This window comes from Argentina silus (genome assembly GCF_951799395.1).
Source record: "Argentina silus genome assembly, chromosome: 2".
Classification (NCBI taxonomy): domain Eukaryota; kingdom Metazoa; phylum Chordata; class Actinopteri; order Argentiniformes; family Argentinidae; genus Argentina; species Argentina silus.
Window position 1 is genome coordinate 8,863,248 of NC_139656.1, and position 18,781 is coordinate 8,882,028.

General features: G+C 43.0%; 1 protein-coding gene across 6 annotated transcripts in view; it reads left to right on the top strand.

Moving 5' to 3' along the window:
- ncor1 (nuclear receptor corepressor 1) overlaps nt 1-18,781 on the top strand; it is a 44,475-nt gene that overhangs the window by 3,729 nt on the left and 21,965 nt on the right. For all 6 annotated transcript variants that reach the window (XM_083697306.1, XM_083697307.1, XM_083697308.1 and 3 more), the window contains exons 3-15: nt 3,059-3,159; nt 3,331-3,532; nt 3,657-3,836; nt 5,048-5,161; nt 6,412-6,468; nt 6,618-6,670; nt 7,795-7,861; nt 8,931-9,103; nt 10,508-10,598; nt 10,951-11,129; nt 11,709-11,763; nt 11,948-12,049; nt 18,362-18,492. In XM_083697306.1, coding sequence (XP_083553432.1) covers nt 3,059-3,159; nt 3,331-3,532; nt 3,657-3,836; nt 5,048-5,161; nt 6,412-6,468; nt 6,618-6,670; nt 7,795-7,861; nt 8,931-9,103; nt 10,508-10,598; nt 10,951-11,129; nt 11,709-11,763; nt 11,948-12,049; nt 18,362-18,492 — 1,505 coding nt within the window. The remainder of the gene's footprint in view (nt 1-3,058; nt 3,160-3,330; nt 3,533-3,656; nt 3,837-5,047; nt 5,162-6,411; nt 6,469-6,617; nt 6,671-7,794; nt 7,862-8,930; nt 9,104-10,507; nt 10,599-10,950; nt 11,130-11,708; nt 11,764-11,947; nt 12,050-18,361; nt 18,493-18,781) is intronic.

Below are 18,781 nucleotides of genomic sequence, written 5' to 3' on the forward strand. Positions count from 1 at the left end.
CCTGCAAGTTTTTAGACTTAGGGAGAGGTGTTTGTGTTTTTGAAGTTAGCTTTGGAAAAAAGTCTATTTTGTTCTTTCTTTCTTCCTTTTCTTTTGGGAGCTGTGATATTCGCTGTAATACAGTATATGTATTACTGTAGAGTAATGTAGAGCTGACTCTTTGTTGCCTCAGCCATAACAACCCAGATGACAGGAGGGCCATGGGTGTACCTGTTGGACTGTTCAGAGACCCCTGGAGGTTTGTTTTAAACAGGCCTGATAATTCCATTTGTATCCATTGCGGTCCTTTATCCGTTGTGCACAACAGCAACGCTGCAGAGTAAGGAGAGGAGAAAGCCACTCACTGAGAAGACTGGAGAGAGACTGCTTGAAAACTCACCTTAGTATTGTATTTACTGCACCTGCTTTTATAGAATGCCTTTTTGTATTTCCAGAAATGAGCCAGATATTGCTGCTGTCGCCTGTTTATAAGCATTGATGCCAATAACGCTCGATAAGAGAAGGCTTCACGCAGCAAAATTTGTTATGCTCAATTGATCTGATACTCTTGGTCAGGTGCAGGCGAAGAAAGCATGATGAAGCAGAGGCGCATTACCGAATTTGCGCTGCGCTGATTCTCGCTAGTGGTTGATGTTGGGTTATAGTTTAAGTGAAATTTGATTTGTGGATCAGACATTCAAAACAAACAAAAAAACATTTGAATCGGTGATTTTCACAGATACACGCTGATTTAGATCAGTTTGGGGAAACACTGTGGTCGCATCTTTGATATTGCATCTTTTCATATTTTAATCAATTTTCCAAACCGTAGCAGTGAATTGTTACACACCTACTAAATGTAGTTTCATCTAGCCAGACCAGAGCTTTACAGTTGTGAACATTTTTCTTCAACACCTGGTCAGATGAAACATGCCAGAAATGCAGGGTTTCCATGCTATGAATCAGTTTTGTTGTCGCTACTGTGCATTCCACAAGGCTAGAGAAACTGATTCAAACAGAGGCCAGATGTTCGTCTCGATTATCTTATTTTCTGTCTGACTCAGGTTTTACATTTACTGCAACATAATTATTGCCTCTGATAGTATGGAAATGGCCTTAATGTGTGTATGTATATGGGTTTGGGATTTTGTAGCAATGGGGTACAGCAGTGATGCAGATGCTTTCCCAAGTTTATATTTTTGGGGGGATCGTTTTTAAGGGAAAAGCTAAATTAGGATTAGGAGATGTATGTAATTAGGAGATGTATGTAACAAAGAGATTTGTAGGTATGTGTGAAGGTTTTGCAAGATGCAACATAGAAATGGACCTCAACACACAATGCCATGAAGGTAATTCCATGTTTGTTCATTTAATTTGATTACACAATTCTAAGAAGCTGATTTACACAGAAAGTAGTCCATGGACCATTTCTGGGCATTTTTTGCAAAATGTTTATGAAAAATGGCAGGGTTAAGGAAATGTGTCCTAACTGCTTTACCTCACAGTCTGCTGATAACATTTCATGCCCTTTTGCTTATAGCTCTTTGGTAGAAGCCTTAGGATTTAAATCAATTTACTTACAGCAATAACCAGTTTTCTCTCTGGTTTTGTAGATTAAAGAGATCATTTTACTTGGACTGTGTAATATGACCTATTATTGCGAATCCTGATATTATTTTTCTTTTTTTACTTTATATACAATGCCCTGCATAAGTAATGGTACAGTGAAGCATTTTTTCTTCTTTCGGTTCTAAACTCCATAAGTTTGGATTTCAAATCAATTATGATTTAAAGTACAGATTCTCAGCTTTTATTGGATGGTTTGTGTACATATTGGTTTCACCATTCAGAAATTACACCACTTTTTATGCATAGTCCCCCTTTTTCAGGCTACCCAAAAGTAATGGGACAGATCTATCAAATGTCCCAATTAAGCACTCATGTTTAGCATTTAGTGGACAATCCTTTGCATGCAATAACCTTGCCTGAAGTCTACGACCCATTGACCCCACCAGACGCTGGGGACCTTCTCTGGTGATGCTCTGCCAGGCCTGGTCTGCAGCCATCTTTGGTTGTTTGTTTTGAGGATGTTTTGCCTAAAATTGAAATGAAATGCATGTTCAGTTGGATTTAAATCTGAAGGGTCACTTGGCCAGTCAAGACCTTTCCACTTTAACGCCCTGAAAAACTCCCTAGTTGCTATGGCTGTATGTTTTGGGTCATTGTTTTACTGTATTATGTAGTGCCATACAATTTGGAGCCATTTTCTTGCACCCAAGCAGACAATATGCTTCTGTACACTTCAGAATACATTCTGCTGCTGCCACCAGCAGTTATAATCATCAATTGAGACAAGTTAGCAAATTCTACTGGCAGCTATACATGCCAACCACCATGTTTCACAGATGAGGTGGTATGCTGTAAATCTTGGGCTTTTTTCTCCAAACTTTCCTCTTGCAATGCCTCTGGTCCATGATAATATTCATCTTATCTGTCCACAATACCTTTTTCCAGACCTCTGGTAATACCTTTAGGTACTTTTTAGCAAACTGTAAGCTGACCATCCTTTTTGAGGATAACTAATGGTTTGCACCTTGCAGTGAAGCGTCTGTAGTTTGGATGGTGATGTATTCTGTGGATTGTAGTCTCTGACACATTCATGCCTACCTCCTGGAGAGTGTTCCTGATCTGTGGGACAGTTGTTTTGTGTTTTTTCTTAATTATGGTGAGCACTCATCGGTCATCCACTGTGGAAGTCTTCCTTGGCCTACCAGCCCGTTTGCAATTACTGAGCGTACCAGTGCTTTTTTTTTTTTTTTTCTCGATTTAAGAATGTTCCAAACTGTTGATTTTGGAAAGCCTAAGGTTTTGGCTATGTTTCTGCGGTTCCTTTTCTGACTTTTCAGCCTAATAATGGCTTCCTTGACTTTCATTGACACCTCTTTCGTCCTCATGTTTACAGACACCAAAAGAAAGTTATTTGGTTGACTTGTGCCATGTGTTATCTGTGTGTGCAGTTCTGCCCAGTTCCCTGTGTTCAAACTGGCTCTTAATCGTGTGTGTGTGTGTGTGTGTGTAGGAGTTCACCGTCCCGGACTACCGGACTCACTTGCAGGACCAGCAGCAGCAAGGTCGGCGAAGACCCTCCTTGCTTTCTGAATTCCACCCTGGAACTGAGCGGTAAGCCCCCTACCACAACCCTACAAAAGTCAGTTAGTCTGTAAGGATGCTGTCAGTCACGTGTTTTTGTTGTATCCTCTGAGCAGCCAACAGAGGTCTACATGTAGAGAGTAGTAGTGGAGACGTTATTGACACTGCACCAGTGTCTGATGTTCACCTTTCTTCCTCCAGGCCTCCAGAGAGACGTCATGGTTACGAGCAGCAGTTCCACACCGTCACCGCCCAGCCTGAGCATGAAAGCCTGGAGACCAAGCGCCCTCGCATGGAGACTGTCTCAGAGGCCCACTTCACACGTGCCCCACCTGGGGGCATCGTCCTGCCCTTCCCTAATTCAGTCCAGGACAGCCTGAGAGCCACTGTGGAGGGAAAGAAGGTGGCCATCTCCACTCTAGCCAGTCATAGCCAGTTATAGAAAAGGAAAAAAAGCAATTTTGCTTCTAGTATTGAACCCTTTTTAGCAGCAGTAGACTGATTGTCTGGCCTTCTCTGTGTTCCAGGAGACTCAGTACGGTGTGAAAGCGGAGTCCTCCTCCCCAGGAGGGCCACAGCATGTTGGGGAGGAGCAGGATGCCTCGCCCTCCAAACTGTCCAAGGAGGAGCTGATCCAGAGCATGGACCGTGTGGACAGAGAGATTGCTAAAGTGGAGCAGCAGATCTTCAAGCTGAAAAAGAAACAGGTGGGTTGGCCACCTAATACATTCTAGTACTTACCTGCCTAAGACCTGTTTTACTGATTGGTATTCATTTATTTGAGACATCATTAGCAATATTGCCCATCTTGGATATTTTAGCTGAAAACTGGGCAGATCGATAGATCAAAACAAAGCCTCATTGTTTACAGGCCCTGATCTCTCTTCAATGTAGTTAAATCACCCATTATTTGATTATCCTTTGATGTATTGAATCAGGTGGAGCTTTTTGTTTGAATGGTTTCTCTTTAATTTCTTAAGTTTCATTTGCTCAAACCTTTCTATGCCAAAAGGAGATAAGCAGATTGAAAACACTCATCTCAGTGACAAGGTGTAATTTACCTGGTAAGGTTGAAAGGGCTCCTGCTAAGCACTACACATCCCAGTGAGGGGCACTAATCTCCAGGCAGTGCTACAGGTTGCCCCCTGCCTGAACAAGCTGTGTTTGAAGGCACATCTCTGGGGCTCTAAGGTGCTTAAACGGGTGTGCAGGTCAACTAGCTTGTGCACAGCTATGTCTGCTACCAAATAGTTTCTCCCAGAAGAGGTGAATTTCTGGAGCTAGAGGCTTTTTTGCTTTATCAAGCTTTCTGCCTGTTTTCACCTCCCTCTGAAGGGAGCATTAACTTGTTCTTTTAGCTTTTCAGTTGTTATCTTTTTGGAATTCCGACTCATTAGATAGGAATGCAAACTGAGCTTGGCTGGGAGAAAGTCTATTTTTTGTATTGTTTTCCTAAAGCTTTATCCAGGATTTTATGGGATTTATTTATTTATTTGAAGTATTCCAGGAGCTTCCAATCTCAGCCCTGTAATCTGGTTGTTTACATAACCTTTAACATGTAAACACACCCCACTTCAGCTATCTGTCAGCACTGTCCCAGTGCAGAAACCAGCTTCATCAGACATTAGAGAGTTATGGGGAAAAAAATAAACCCAAACAAGCAGTTAAGAAAGGGAATAATCTGCTAAACCCAGCATGAATCTCAGAAATCCAAGACTGTGATCAGATCAACACAGCTGAGTGTAGAGCCTTTTTCTACTGTAGATGGATTCAGAAAGCAACATGAAAAATGAATGTGCAACATAGAAAACAACATGCCTAATTCTTAATTGTGTGATGAGAGGAAGTTTTGTGCGTGCGTCTGTGTGTGTTCGTACGCCTGCCTTGACTTGTTTTTTTTGTTTGTTTTGTCTCTTAGCAACAAATGGAGGAGGAAGCAGCAAAGCCAGTGGAGCCAGAAAAGCCAGTGACCCCTCCCCCAGTGGAGCACAAGCACCGTAGCATAGTCCAAATCATCTACGATGAGAATCGGGTGGGTTGACTTGGGAATACCCTACACAGTAGAACAGTGTCTCATACTCTTCTCTACTTTACACACTTGAGACCATTACACGGACAGTGCACTCTCTTAAAGGACACAATGTTATTCTTTGAAAACAGTCCCTGTGAATGTGTGTGGGTTTGTATGTATGTGACGACTCGTCTGTGTGTGCGTACTCTTGTGTATTTCTGCCAGAGAAAGAGCACAGGAGGTGGAGTGAGAGTGACTGCATGTATCTGTGTTTCAGCAGAGCGAGAGGGGAGGGAGGAGGGTGTGTGTATGTGTTTTGAGGTTACTGTAGTTCATGTATCTCAGTCTGCATTCTGGCAGGACAGCACTGGGGCAAGGCTTCCTGCTCAGGCAGCCATTAACCCCTTTAGCAGGAAAGCCTCCTCAGCCTGTGAGAGCAAAGTGGTGCGCCACGTACAACATTCCCCTTGTGGCCTTGGTTATCTGCCGCAGTCTCTGGGCTTGAGTGTTATGAAAAGAGAGGAGAAAGTGTTCTGTAAAAGAGTTTTTAAAGAGCTTATAGAGCAGGCATTCTGAGCTGTCACTGCCACGCCCATTAATAATGCTGCAGCGAAACTTTCTTCTCCCCCTCTTTTTCTTTGTAACGTGTACCTCCATTCAAACAGCTGCAACTGCTCAATTTATGATGCATCATTTGGACATAAGCTTAGACTTCTCCATCACAAAAAGTACATGTAAACATCTCCCAAGAATCTCAGAGAGATGGACACATTACCATTAATTATGTAAAACTGTTTAGATTAACACAACTCAGTCAACCAAAATCTTTCTCTCCTCTTATGAGGAGGGACATTCATAGCACTGCCTGGAAAAGAGACGCTGAGTTCATACATTTGGGGAGGCTGAATCTGAAACGTTTTCCATAGATCCCTACTTGTGATTGCCTGGCGACCCATCCTTGAATCACTCTGCCCTATTCACTCTGACTTATTTACAACCGACCTCCAAGATTGCAGATTCAAACTGAATTATTTGGAGTGAACGAAATTCAGGGTATTTCGTCAGGCGATACTTTTTTTCATGTTTGTGTGTTGTGCGTGTTGGGGAAAAAGTTCAAAGTTGTCTTAAACTGGCAAAGGATTTTACATCAGACAGGGAGCCACAGAGGAAACCACAGAGGCTGCACAGCACATTGTGTGTTTATTTACCAAGGAGTACTCTGAATGAAAGTTTGTAATTGTGATTTCAAGTCATATTTTCTATTTTTGCAGAAAAAAGCTGAAGAGGCCCATAAGATATTTGAAGGTCTTGGTCCTAAGGTTGAGCTGGTAAGTTTTTCTCTGGTTGTAAATGGTTGAATGATGATAATTTGTTCCCTAAGTTAGCAAGGGATTAAGTTGTTACTGCTTGTACAGTAGCTAATTATTATATATAATCATTACATGTAGGCTAATTGGTCACCCTCTCTTTCTCTTAGCCCCTTTATAACCAGCCCTCAGATACAAAAGTATACCATGACAACATAAAGACGTGAGTATTAATTTGTATTTTTTATTTTTATGATGTGACCCTGGTAACCGGGTTCCTCAACTGACTGCACGCACTGTAGAAAAAAGGACTAAAAGCAGTGAGAGTATGTTAGGGTCGGGTGTTTGTATCACACCAAGAGAAGATGAGACATGCTCTGAGGAACAGAGCCTGAACCTTTCACCTCCTCCATTTAGACAGAGCTAATGCTGTGGTGTTGTCTGAGGTGCTTGCTGACTCACCAGTTCTCTATCTGACCCCAATGACACTGTGTGTGCAGTGAAAGGAAGCATGTATGGTAGAGATGTGGTGGGTTTGAAGGCCAGGCTGTCTGGGTCTGAGGCTCTTATCCTGAACCATGAGAGAGTGCCCTGTCAGGCTGGGCCTTTTATCAGAGGCTACCTCTGAGAATCCTCTGTACTGTTCTGACTCTCACGGTCAAGGTAATGAGGAGGCAGCCAATGAGAGCCCTCTCCTACCTCCCTCTGTGTGTATAGTACTTGCACAAGTACAGACCCCTGTTATATACACACACATTGCCAAATTTTCCCACCTGTAGCAGTACAGATATTTTCTCTATCTGCAAGTAAATAGCAGATAAAGAGAACGCTATGTAGCCTTTATTTCATGGGGGGGGTAGATTATACAGTTTACTGTAGCGTCTGCAATCCCAGTAGGGGGGACTACCTGATTTTGGAGAGTGAAGTAGGCAAGTTACCTAGGAGAGGGTTTTTTTTCCCTTCAAGGCTTTGGTGCACAATGACACTACAATCAGCCATGTAACAGGAAGGAAGTGATGTTGTTTTTATTTAGTTTAGATGATTGATGTAATGATTGACACTGATCATGATGTTGATGCAGTACATAACCTCCCCCTTACCTAATACCTACTTTTAACATGGTGTGTTGCTCGGAAGCAAATTATTTATTGGACAAACGTTTCGGCAGAAAGCTGCCATCTTCAGGGTTTCATAGAATCTTGCATACCTGTTTAGTGTGCACCTGCATGTAAAAAAAGTACAAAATAATTGTTGCAATATTTTCAATAGTGTTAATATAGATTGATGCATATCATATTTTCAATAGTGTTAATATAGATTGATGCATATCATATTTTTCTCTTACAGTAATCAAGTGATGAGGCAGAAACTAATCCTGTTTTTCAAGAGGAGGAACCATGCTCGTAAACAAAGGGTAAGTATCCCTGCTGTTGAGGGAGGGATGCAGGGGAAGGAAACTTCCAGGAATTTAGTGGATGCTTTGAACAAAACAAAGGCGTACACATCTGCATGGACAGCTTCACAGACATGGACACAGACACACACACCACACATACAAGCCCTGCCCTCATACAGATGGCCCTAACTCACCATGGGCAATAATACTTTGATTGTTTACTCTGTTCGCAAGCTCCAACTCTCTTATGTACTGAACTGTATGTTAAAATGCACTGCATTCTTACATTATGATGGCATTTTAGTTTCTAATCTGCAGGTTTCCATGCTTTCAGATCAAATTGCAAAGTTATGGGTGGCGATCACGCACGCTAGCATTAACTGTAAATGTAACCTATATAGTACACACTTATCGGTTTCCTATTTTCATGGTCAACATGGTATCATGGACCGGTATGAAATGTTTAAGGGTATTTACACACCAAGTACAGTAGGGTATAGTAGGATCAATCAGGATCTACCATGGTTAATGGATTGAAATACAAATGGTGTCACATCAAAGGAGAGATCTCAGAAGCACGCTAGCCAAATGACTCCCTTCTCTTATCAGTAAGCCCATGGTTAAATATAGTCTAATCACACCATGTGGAAGCGTTTTCTATTTTTTTTATTTTTATTGAAAGTATGGTTCAGTGAGTGCGACCTTTCTCTTGCTGCTCCCAGGCAGGGTCAGACAGACCTTTTGGACTCTGAACAATGGCAGAGTGTGCATGGCCACCTGCCAAGAGGAAGGTGGATTGTTTAGCCCTCACTGGCGAGAGTGGAAACAAGGCTGTATTGTCCTCCCTGTATGGGACTCTCCATCTCCCCACTTCTCTCTGAACATTTAACTCTTATGCCTCCGGGTGCACATTTTTTATTTTCCCTTCCAACATCTTGCCCTTCAAGCCCAAGATGGCTGATGGAGCACTTTAGATCTCTCTCATTATGAGGGTGGCATAATGTGAATGGTTGTTAGGATAGAGAGGGTGTATCGTCTGATCTTCAGCCTGAACTGCAAAGTAACCCTTCTGTTTTTGGGTGTTCAGGAACAGAACATCTGCCAGCGCTATGACCAACTGATGGAGGCCTGGGAGAAGAAGGTGGAGCGCATGGAGAACAACCCTCGACGCAAGGCTAAGGACAGCCGCACGAGGGAGTACTATGAGAGACAGTTCCCTGAGATCCGCAAGCAGAGAGAGCAGCAGGAACGCTTCCAGAGGTAATGGAGGGGAGTGGCCAGTGGATGGGGAACAGGGATAAAATGGCTTTAGTTATGAACTTATAACCTGAAGATTCATGATGCAGTACCAGATCTGAAGGCTGCAGGTGCAATCTCGTGTTGAACTTCACAGGTTCACCTCCAGTGGGGAGACACCTGATATGTGTAACCAGGCACTCAATTCTACTACTGGTAATTAAAACCAGTCACTCTCCTACCAGGACAGCTTACATTGTAAAGATATATGCTAAGCAGGTGAGTACAGGAGCACACTAGGTGGTGTGCAGCAACCTGCAGTGGGCCCATCAGCTGGTTGTGTGTCTGCCCCAGGGTACTATGGGAGAGGGGGTCAGAGTCCAGCATCTGGCTGTTCCAGGCACCGAGGCTTTGGGCTTTCTCTGAAATCTCCAAGCAAGGGGTTGCAGGTCAGAGGTGTTTGTTTAGACTGCTAGACCATGCCCTGGGAAGTAAGCAATGATTAGCCAAAAAAGGCTAGCAGATTTCTTCCCAATATCCCAGATGTGTATTTTACTTCATTCATTTGTGAAACAAGACTCAATATGGGTGTATCATGAAATGCTGATCAATTGTGTATTTGTGAAGCATTTGTTTTTGTCTTTTAAAAAAAAAAAATGTATTATTGTATTATTTTTTTAAACATAATGCCGGACATGTTCACCATTTGTACTTTTGTCTACTGAAGTATGGGTTTAGTCCAAAAAGGGAACAAATGTGCCCATTGTTCTTCATCACTTGTTGAAATGTAAATTGAGTAGCCTAACCCTCAGAAGTTAGTCGGATGATGAGTTCCGACCACAAGGAAGTTTGGAAGTAACTGTACCGTTCTTTGGTCCTTGTGATTTTTTAGTTCAAAGGCTTTTGTGAAAATGGGCCCTTAATTGGAACTTTAATCTTTCCTTATTTTAGAAAGTAGGTTAAGGAGTGGAGGGAGGTGAGCTCCCCAAATCTTTAATGCTGAAAAAACAGAATTTGGCAGACCTAATGTTGCCCTGCTTTATGTGCAGATTTCTCAGGAAACTGGTTTGTTATAGCTCGATTTAGCTACCCCCCCCCCCCCCTTCCTTGAAGTAAAGAGGTAATAGAAAGTTCATGAGGTAGGGACACACATCACATCAGGTTGAAAATGACATTATAGTGGAAGTGTTGTCTCCTTTTTCTTCATATAACAGAAGAGAAAGGTTAGGGGATATAGTTCAGGGAGAGAGGCAGTGACTCCTAAATGATCATGGTTTTGTGAAAGCTGATATTAATTATCTGTCATGAATGAAACTTTGTATAGCCTCTAGCTTCAATTAATTCATTAGCTTAAATACCTCCTTACCTGTACATGGGGAGGCTTTCATGTAGTTTCTTAATGTCTGTATCCTTTTCCTCTTCCGGTAGGGTTGGCCAGAGAGGAACTGGTCTCTCTGCAACCATCGCAAGAAGCGAGCATGAGATATCTGAGATCATTGACGGGCTATCTGAACAGGAGGTGGGTGTTGTTGACAATGACTAAATGTCTATTTTTTAGCCCTTGTGGCAACAACATACATGTTCTTTGCAAGTGAGAGATGGACAATATTTCACTTAATCATGTCAAGCCTCTGTATGATTAAGATCATATAAGTCATAGTTCACATTGATGTCATGATGGGTTTTCTATGGAATTTCTCAGTTCAAATCATCGCTGATAATGTACACTTGCACAACACACCACTAACTGCAACGAAAAAATACATTTCCCCAAGTTCTTATAAGTACAAGAGTCATTGAATCATCATTGAAGAATTGTTAACTTACTTAACACCTTCTAAACTCCTCCCCCTCCTTCCACTGTCCACCAGAACAATGAGAAGCAGATGAGACAGTTGTCGGTCATCCCGCCCATGATGTACGACTTGGAGCAGCGGCGGGTCAGGTTCTTCAACATGAACGGCCTGACAGACGACCCCATGAAGGTGTACAAGGCCCGGCAGTTCATGAATGTGTGGACCGAACACGAGAAGGAGATCTTTAAGGAGAAGTGAGCAATTTACCAAAGAGGTGTATAAAAATAAGTAGTTTTGTGTGCAGTTATATGAACATCCCTTCTGATAGTTTGTGATAACAATGAGTTGATCAATATTGATGGGTTTCTATGATAGGATAATATCTATCATTCAAAGGGGTGTCTACCATGAGAATGATCCTCATTTCGGTGAAGAAATGCAAAAGATGCCTTTGATAGTGTGAATAGAAATGTATCTTTCATTGTTTTGACAGAATCAGAACTGGCAAAGGCAAGGCAGGGCAAGAGGCCAATGGGAGTATCCTCAGATACTTGCAGACCTCTTGGCTAATGCAATGTGGAAAAAGAAAATTCAAAACAAATTAGTCCCCATGATGATTTTACCCCCCCCCCCCAACCACCACCACCACCACAAATCAAATTCACTTGGAATGCGAGAATGTCTGATGTATTAAATGCCTACAGAGAATGGAAAAGCGTTTAGTGCAGTCGGCCGCAAATATTGTTTATGAAGCTTAGTGGCATCCTACTCAACATTGTATCATTTCACTTAGCAGAAGCTCTGTGGTGACTATTTTCCCTTATCTTCCACAGGTTTGTTCAGCACCCAAAGAACTTTGGCCTCATCGCTTCCTATTTAGAGAGAAAGGTGAGCTTTCGTGGATTCCTTAGTGATTTTGCCCAGTAGTAACCTCAGCTAAATAGTTTTATCCCTCCCACCCCTGTTTATGAAGTTAATCGAACAAACCCTAAAGCACATGGTTTGCATTTGCTCTCTGTTCTTGATTTTTATTTTTGTGTGCTCATATGTTCCCGTCATCTCCGCGTTGCAGTGTGTGTCTGATTGTGTCCTGTACTACTACTTGACTAAGAAGAACCAGAACTTCAAGACCCTCGTGAGACGCAACTATGGAAGACGGCGAGGGAGAAACCAGGTCAGTTTGAGTTCTATGGTGTTGCCCGTTATAACAACTGTTATCCATTTTATATGCTCATGCAAATATAGGCCAACGAAATGTCTGGATGGGAATGATCATTGACATAGTGAATGATGCTTGTTTGATGGGCATAGTTATGTCAGAGGACATATTTTCGATGTGTATATACTGTTTAATTCTAGTGACGTAGCAATTGTTTATCATCTACAGTGTGTTGGCTTTGTAGCAGGGGGCCCTCTAGTGTGCAAAGCTAATCCTGGCTGGTGTTCTTAGGCCTCCTCCTCCCCCACTCCTCAGCTCTGTGCAGCAGAACTGCAGGGGCTTTTGAGGAGTGTGAGGTTTGGGAGCGGAGGCTCTTGATCTGTGGGTAAATAAGAACCAGGCAGAGGGGGCTGGCTGATTTATGGAGGGGCTGGGGTGCAGCAGACGTTCCCAGGAATCTGTTTTATCTGGTTGCCATAGTCGGGAGGCTCGGCGTTGCTTTCCAGGGCCTGAGAAAAAAAATAATAAGAAAGTCAGACTCTGAAAACCCACTCGGACGTCCTCTAGTCTCCGCCTCTCAACTCCTAAAATATGTTGATGCGCAGCAGCAGCAGCTTTTGTATTTCTTTTTAATTTTGGGGGGCTTAGTTTGCTCAACTGGTTATCGTCAGACACTGTTCATCTTTTCTGAATGCTGAAGGAGTGAAAGAGACGTTTTTATTGGGTGAGTTGCCTCTTTGACTCACTTTGACACACAAGGTTATCTGTTGCTATGGAGCTCTGCTTTGGAGTGCTTTTGCAGCTTTTCACTGGAGTGTTTCATATTGTTTTCCTTAAATCACAGGAACATGGAAGTTTTAATTGAGTAGTCTATGCACGTTACTGTGTTTTTAATTGAGTAGTTTATGCACATTACTGTGTTTTTAATTGCCTAGTCAGCCAGCTGAGTGTATTCCCACACTCAAATTCAACAAGGCTTTCTAGAGAGAGAGAGAGAGAGAGAAAAAAAAGATAGGCTGTAGATGGTGATTGAGTGTTTTCCATTGGATTGGAGCAGTGGGCTGAATGTGGGTTAGCGTTACATAAGTGGTATACCCTGGGGCTGGTGTTGGCACAGCCTCCACTCTGGGTCTATTCCAGCCACTCAGAGGTGAGCAGGGGCCAGGCAGGCCAAGGCAGGGCAAGGTGTCACGTGTGTGTGTGTGTGTGTGTGTCTCTGTCTCTGTCAGGGTTCCTTATTCCTCTGCTGTGGTTCCTATATGTTTTTTTGTTTACATGCTGATAGCTGTGTGCTGGCAGAGAGGTCTTTGAGAATACTGAAGGTGTTATTGTCTTCACATGCTTATTGGCAGCAGGTATTAGTTAATTGAAAACTAACACCATCCATCACCCGCTATTTGACTGACATCTCTGGACAGGGGAAACATTATCAAACCTTGTTATGACACAAATCCCTAACACTTATTTTACACAGGTTAGATTTCATCCTGTGCCCCTGTGTTTTTTCCCTTCTTTTCTTTGCACCTCATTGATACCTCTGTGTGGAACATTCTGTCTCTGTGTATGGATTGGCCCCTGCCAAACACACAGAGCAGGTCACAGCCAGGGCAGAGCACCAATGGAGGAGTGGTACCTTAGCGAAAATAAAGGATGCGAGAAATAGAAAGCCACTGTTGACATGCTGTATTACTACGACATGTGTTCTACCAATGAGGTGACCTCTCTACTGGATTTCACCGCTGATTGCCTTCATCAAGCTTATCTCTGTTGGCCTGGTAGAACTACAGGGTCAGGGTGTTGTGGACTTCTCCACTCCTGAACCACTATAGGTGTGTGTGTTATGTGTGTGTGTGTGTGTGTGTGTGTGTTAATTACACTACTTGTGTTTGTGTATTCAGCGGATGCTGCTGCTACTACTTGAGAGTGTGAGCCTGTCAATGAATGATTATTGTCTGCCCCTAGAAGAGGAGCCAGGACAAGAGGAGATGACTCTGCTACATTTCAGTCTATACTTGCAGCCCCACTTCCCCCTGGATCATCTGATTGTATTTTAGCAACAGAGAGGGCTCTGTCTGAGAGCCAAGAGGACAGATCACAAGTTTGGCTCTGGAGTCACTGGATGCATGTGTCCAGCTATCAGCAGTTTGATTCCAATAATGAGCGAGATTAACCGCTTCCTGAACAGAGTTGCTGTGACCATCTAACATGCTATGTTTTAGCCATTTATTCTTAAACGGGGTTGGATGAAACAGTAAAGTGAAGTTGGTGCAATTTTTCTATTTTTTTTTATAAAGCAGTTTAAAGTTTATTGAGATGTAACGGGATAGGCAAGTACGGTTTAAGGCATAAACTAGAAGTGCCCATTAAGAGTTAAGTGAGAATGTCATTTGGTGAAAAGCAGCTCAGTGTGAACGTAGTTCTGTTCCAAACAGGCTGCTGGCTGGAGCTTTTGTGTTCGCTGAAATTCCCCAGAGACTGTGTGTAGAGTGAGTCGCAAGAGAGAGAGAGCGAGAGACAGAGTGAGGGAACAAGAGTAACTGAATGTTGTGAAATGGAAAAAGAGTAAGTGAGAGAGGGAGAGAAAAAAAACACAGACACAGTCTGCACTGGCAGCTTGTATAAGATGATGGTTTTTTCTCTATTTCCTTTTTATTCTCTCCCTCGGCAAGACACCCCTCTTAGTAAAAGCAGAGTGGTACATCCCAGCGTTCTGACAGGCCCAAAAAACTTGCTGTGCTGCTGCGAGTGCCAATCAAAGAGGAGCGCTCTGCAGGGATTACCTTGAGTGACCCCGCATAGATTAGAGTGTGCATGTGAGATGGGCGATTCTTCAGGCGGCTTAAGCGGCCTGATGACACGCTTTCCTGGAATATCTGCGGCAGTGCTGGGGCTAGCCAGCCCTTCTAAGGAGCTCTGCAATGGTGCTGTCCTGCCTCTGTACCGCTACCGTTAACCGCTGCTATGGAGTTCCTGGGGGTCCGGCCAAACTCACACCAGCAACGCCCATAGGCTGTGGTTCGCTCTGGGGCAAAGGGTTTTAATGGCCAACAAATTAGCTTGCAGGTATGTCGCTGGCTTTGAAACTAGTGCTCCTTATTCTCTTTCTCTCTCACTCTCTCCCTCTTGCTCTCTCCCTGTGTTCTTGCTCTCTCTCTCTCTCTCTCTCTCTCTTTTCTTCTCTTTCTCTCCCTCCCACCTTTCAGTTTCTTTGACAGCCAGTTACTTGCATTTCTGCAAGTAACAAACTAAGCATGAACCTTTTCATAATGTGCATGTAAAGTTGCAACAGGCTGGACAGGATTTTGATCAGTTCCTGGTTTTCTGTGCCGTTGCACAATCATAGTTGCATGACTGTGCTGTCCCTGGTTAATGATGTTGCTTGCACATGTATAGGTGCCTAGTATAGAGAGATACTAGTATAGAGAGATACTTCAACAACTCCATCTAGCATTGTTTAGACAGTTTGGATACTTTTGTGACATGTTTTTATTTGTCATGACCTGGGTCTGACCTAGTAACCAGCTGAAATGTTGGGCCACTGGGCAGGTGTTAAAGAAATGCTTCAGGATCGTTTTGGGCCTGTATGGTCAATGTATAGTTCGTACAAATATAATCTGTTAATTTAATCACTGTCTTATTTTACCTCATTCAGCCATGGAATCCCTAGTTTATCAGCGCCAATATTTGTTATCGCTATGGCAGCCAATTTCTCTACATACAGTTTTCTAGATTGGCTCAATGGAATCCCCACACAGACTGCAGGCCATGCGACAGGGCCTGTTTTTCGCTCATGAGTGTTATTCAGAACTATAGGCTGAAATTATACAAATTATTCAGTTCAATCACTTGTATTTGATTGAATGTATTTTCTTTTTTTTGCAAATGCGATTGTCAGGTTGTTCCACTTCTCTAATGCCTGGGTTGCAATGGGTTTCCCTAGCACTTATTTCTCTTTGCTTCGCCTGGCAGTTTCATTTATCAAGCAGTCAAGCAGATCCAATTAGCCCTGGTTACTGGTGCCAAATGAGCCTGGCCCTCAACACCTAAATCACCAGGTGCCTGGTTGGCATCGGCATAGTGAACTGGATGAGGACATGCGGTGGAAAAGCCACTGTTTTTTCATCTGGCTATCATTGCACTTGGCTGGAATGGGGTGCTGCACGGACATTCTGGCATGGTTTTATTTTCTCCTAATTGGATCATTGGATCATGAAAGGTCAAACCAAACTGAATTGTTGGTGGGCAGATAGTGGTGCATAGTAGTAGGTCAGTATTCTCTAAGAGGGTTATTCTTGCTCACTGGAGTTGCTAACAGAGAGTGTGAGATTCCTCTGATGGCCCAAACTCTGTGGTAGGAAAGGGGAGATTGGCCTGTGGCTGTCATTTCTGAACTTAAACAGGTCTAGTGAATCAGCAAAAGAGGGGGAAATTAAAACTCTCAAAATGTTCAGGCCGTCAGGAAAAAGCTTAATCTAAAAACATCACAAACCACAGAACCACAGGGCTCCATTGAGTTTTGGAGAGCATCTGTGAGTTAGCACTAGAGCAGTATGAAGAGAGAAGGCAGGCAGGAATGCCATGGTGTTCCAACTGCCTCCAAAACAAACACAGGCACTTGGCACTCTGACACCACTAGGACGGCACTGGTGTAGAGGACATGTATGGTGAGAATAACTATGTCTTCTCAGCCAAGTGGTCTTTATGGATTCTCTGCTTGAAGAGGTAGAAATGTCTTTATTTGTGCAGTCATATTGTCACAGGGATATGAGTGATAGCTTGCCTTAGCTGGGGAAAGCTCATCCTCCTCCTGTTTTATTTTTATTATTATTATTATTTATTTTTTTAGATTATCTCACTCTATCCCTGTTCTCTGCCTCATTCCCTCTCTTGTGCCACACCATTGAGTTTTCAGCATTCCTTGGCCCCATCTGGTACCAGCATGGGATGTTTGGCTTGGCATAGCCAGACTTGTTCCAGCACAGCACTTTCGTGGAACAGGCAGGGGGAGGGATTCTGTGGTGTCCCGCGCCAGCAATGATGATAAAGAATGTTTCTCTGTCCTCAATCATTCTGCTGGACTTGTCGTCAGATCTTCCCCAAAGTTATGTTGTTTTATGCTGCTGCTTTTTTTTTTTTGCAATGGAAAGGCTAAACAGAATGAAAAGAAATGTGTTTACAAGAAAAAAGTCACCATAAGGTACCTCTCAGAAGCTCAGTGATTATTTGTTGCACTGTTGTGTGATAGGCGGCTGGAAAACCATAGTTTACTCTACACATTTGGATAGCTGTTTATTTTTGTATAGGCTCGTGTGATTGCTAGTTATCATGGGCAAGTTTCCTGATTGAGTCTACTGCCTCTTATGAGGGTCATGTCCAAGTGAATGGGGTTCAGAACTCACTCACTATTTCACTTTAATTTTCGTCATTTTGTCGTGGGCTTTCGATCATCTACACTGCTTGAATATTGGGAACAATGCATGTATTGTATCCGTTTGTGTGTGTGTGTGTGTGTGTGTGTGTCATGGTTCTGTTGACATCCCCTCATGTGAAGATCATCAAAGGAGACCACAGTCATAATGTTATCTGCGCAGGGTGCATGACCAGGCTGTTAAACTCCACTCTCCTCTTCTGTCCCTTTTGTTTCTTATCTTGTTAGCGTAGAGGAAATTGTTCTACCTCAAGGAGGAATAACCTGAGGGCAGCTCATCACATTATTACATTCTGCTGTTAACTTACAGGGTCAGTCTGCTCTGGGTCTAATTAATAAAACAGACCACTCATATCCATCCTTCACAGTGAACTTTTAGCCATCTCTCTTTGGGGGGCAGTATGGGGCTGGATGATTGCAGCAACAGTGAATTTGTGGGCAGGAAAGTGCATTGAGGCACTTGGCCAGTAATGTCTGAAATCAAACATGGATGTGATGATTGATGGTCGGATGGTGTGTTTTATGGTACTTTCATTGATATGTTTCGTACCATTCCTTTACCAAAGGGTATTATTGTATCGCTCCATGGTGTTGCCTTAAAAGGGAAGTGGGTCAAAGGGAGCTGTTTTAGCTGTGAGCCTCAGTCATTAAATAGGAATTCAAACATAGCCAGGATTCAAAACTAGACATGAATGAGCAATGACTTAAGGTTTTGTTAACTATCTGGCTGAGATGGAACTCTGGGCGTCATGAGCTTGCATGTAGTGCTCTGGCCTGAGTGGTGAGAAGATCCTCCTCACTAAGAACATCCTAAATGAGGACTCTTGTGTACCTCCAGGTTGTACACATGGTTAAAGGTCAAGTAAATTCAGTATATTTATTTTCTGTTGTTTTTCTAGCAGATAACACGTCCCTCACATGAAGACAAGACAGACGAAAAAACCGAAGAGGACAAATTAGAGAAATCAGAGAAAAAAGAGGACGAGGAGAAGAAGGAAGAGGAAGAGAAAGATGAAAAGGAGGAATCCAGGTACGTTTGAACAACTGTAGGTTTGTGTCTGCATGTACACATGTCGTTCCCACAGGTACTGCTGTTGCCTGAGTAGAGTTAGCCTCTGCCCTGACCCCCTCTGACAGTTTTAAGGAGAATATGTGCTGCCAATAAATGTAAGCCTTCAGTTAAGGCGACAGGAATTCTGGAGCCTTATCACTGGGATCAACATCTCACTTAAATGTTGTAAATCATATCAGAGCAAACCACTGCCCTTCTCTGGCATGACGTCTGACTGCTTTCCTGTTGTTCCTGCCATTTTAAAGTC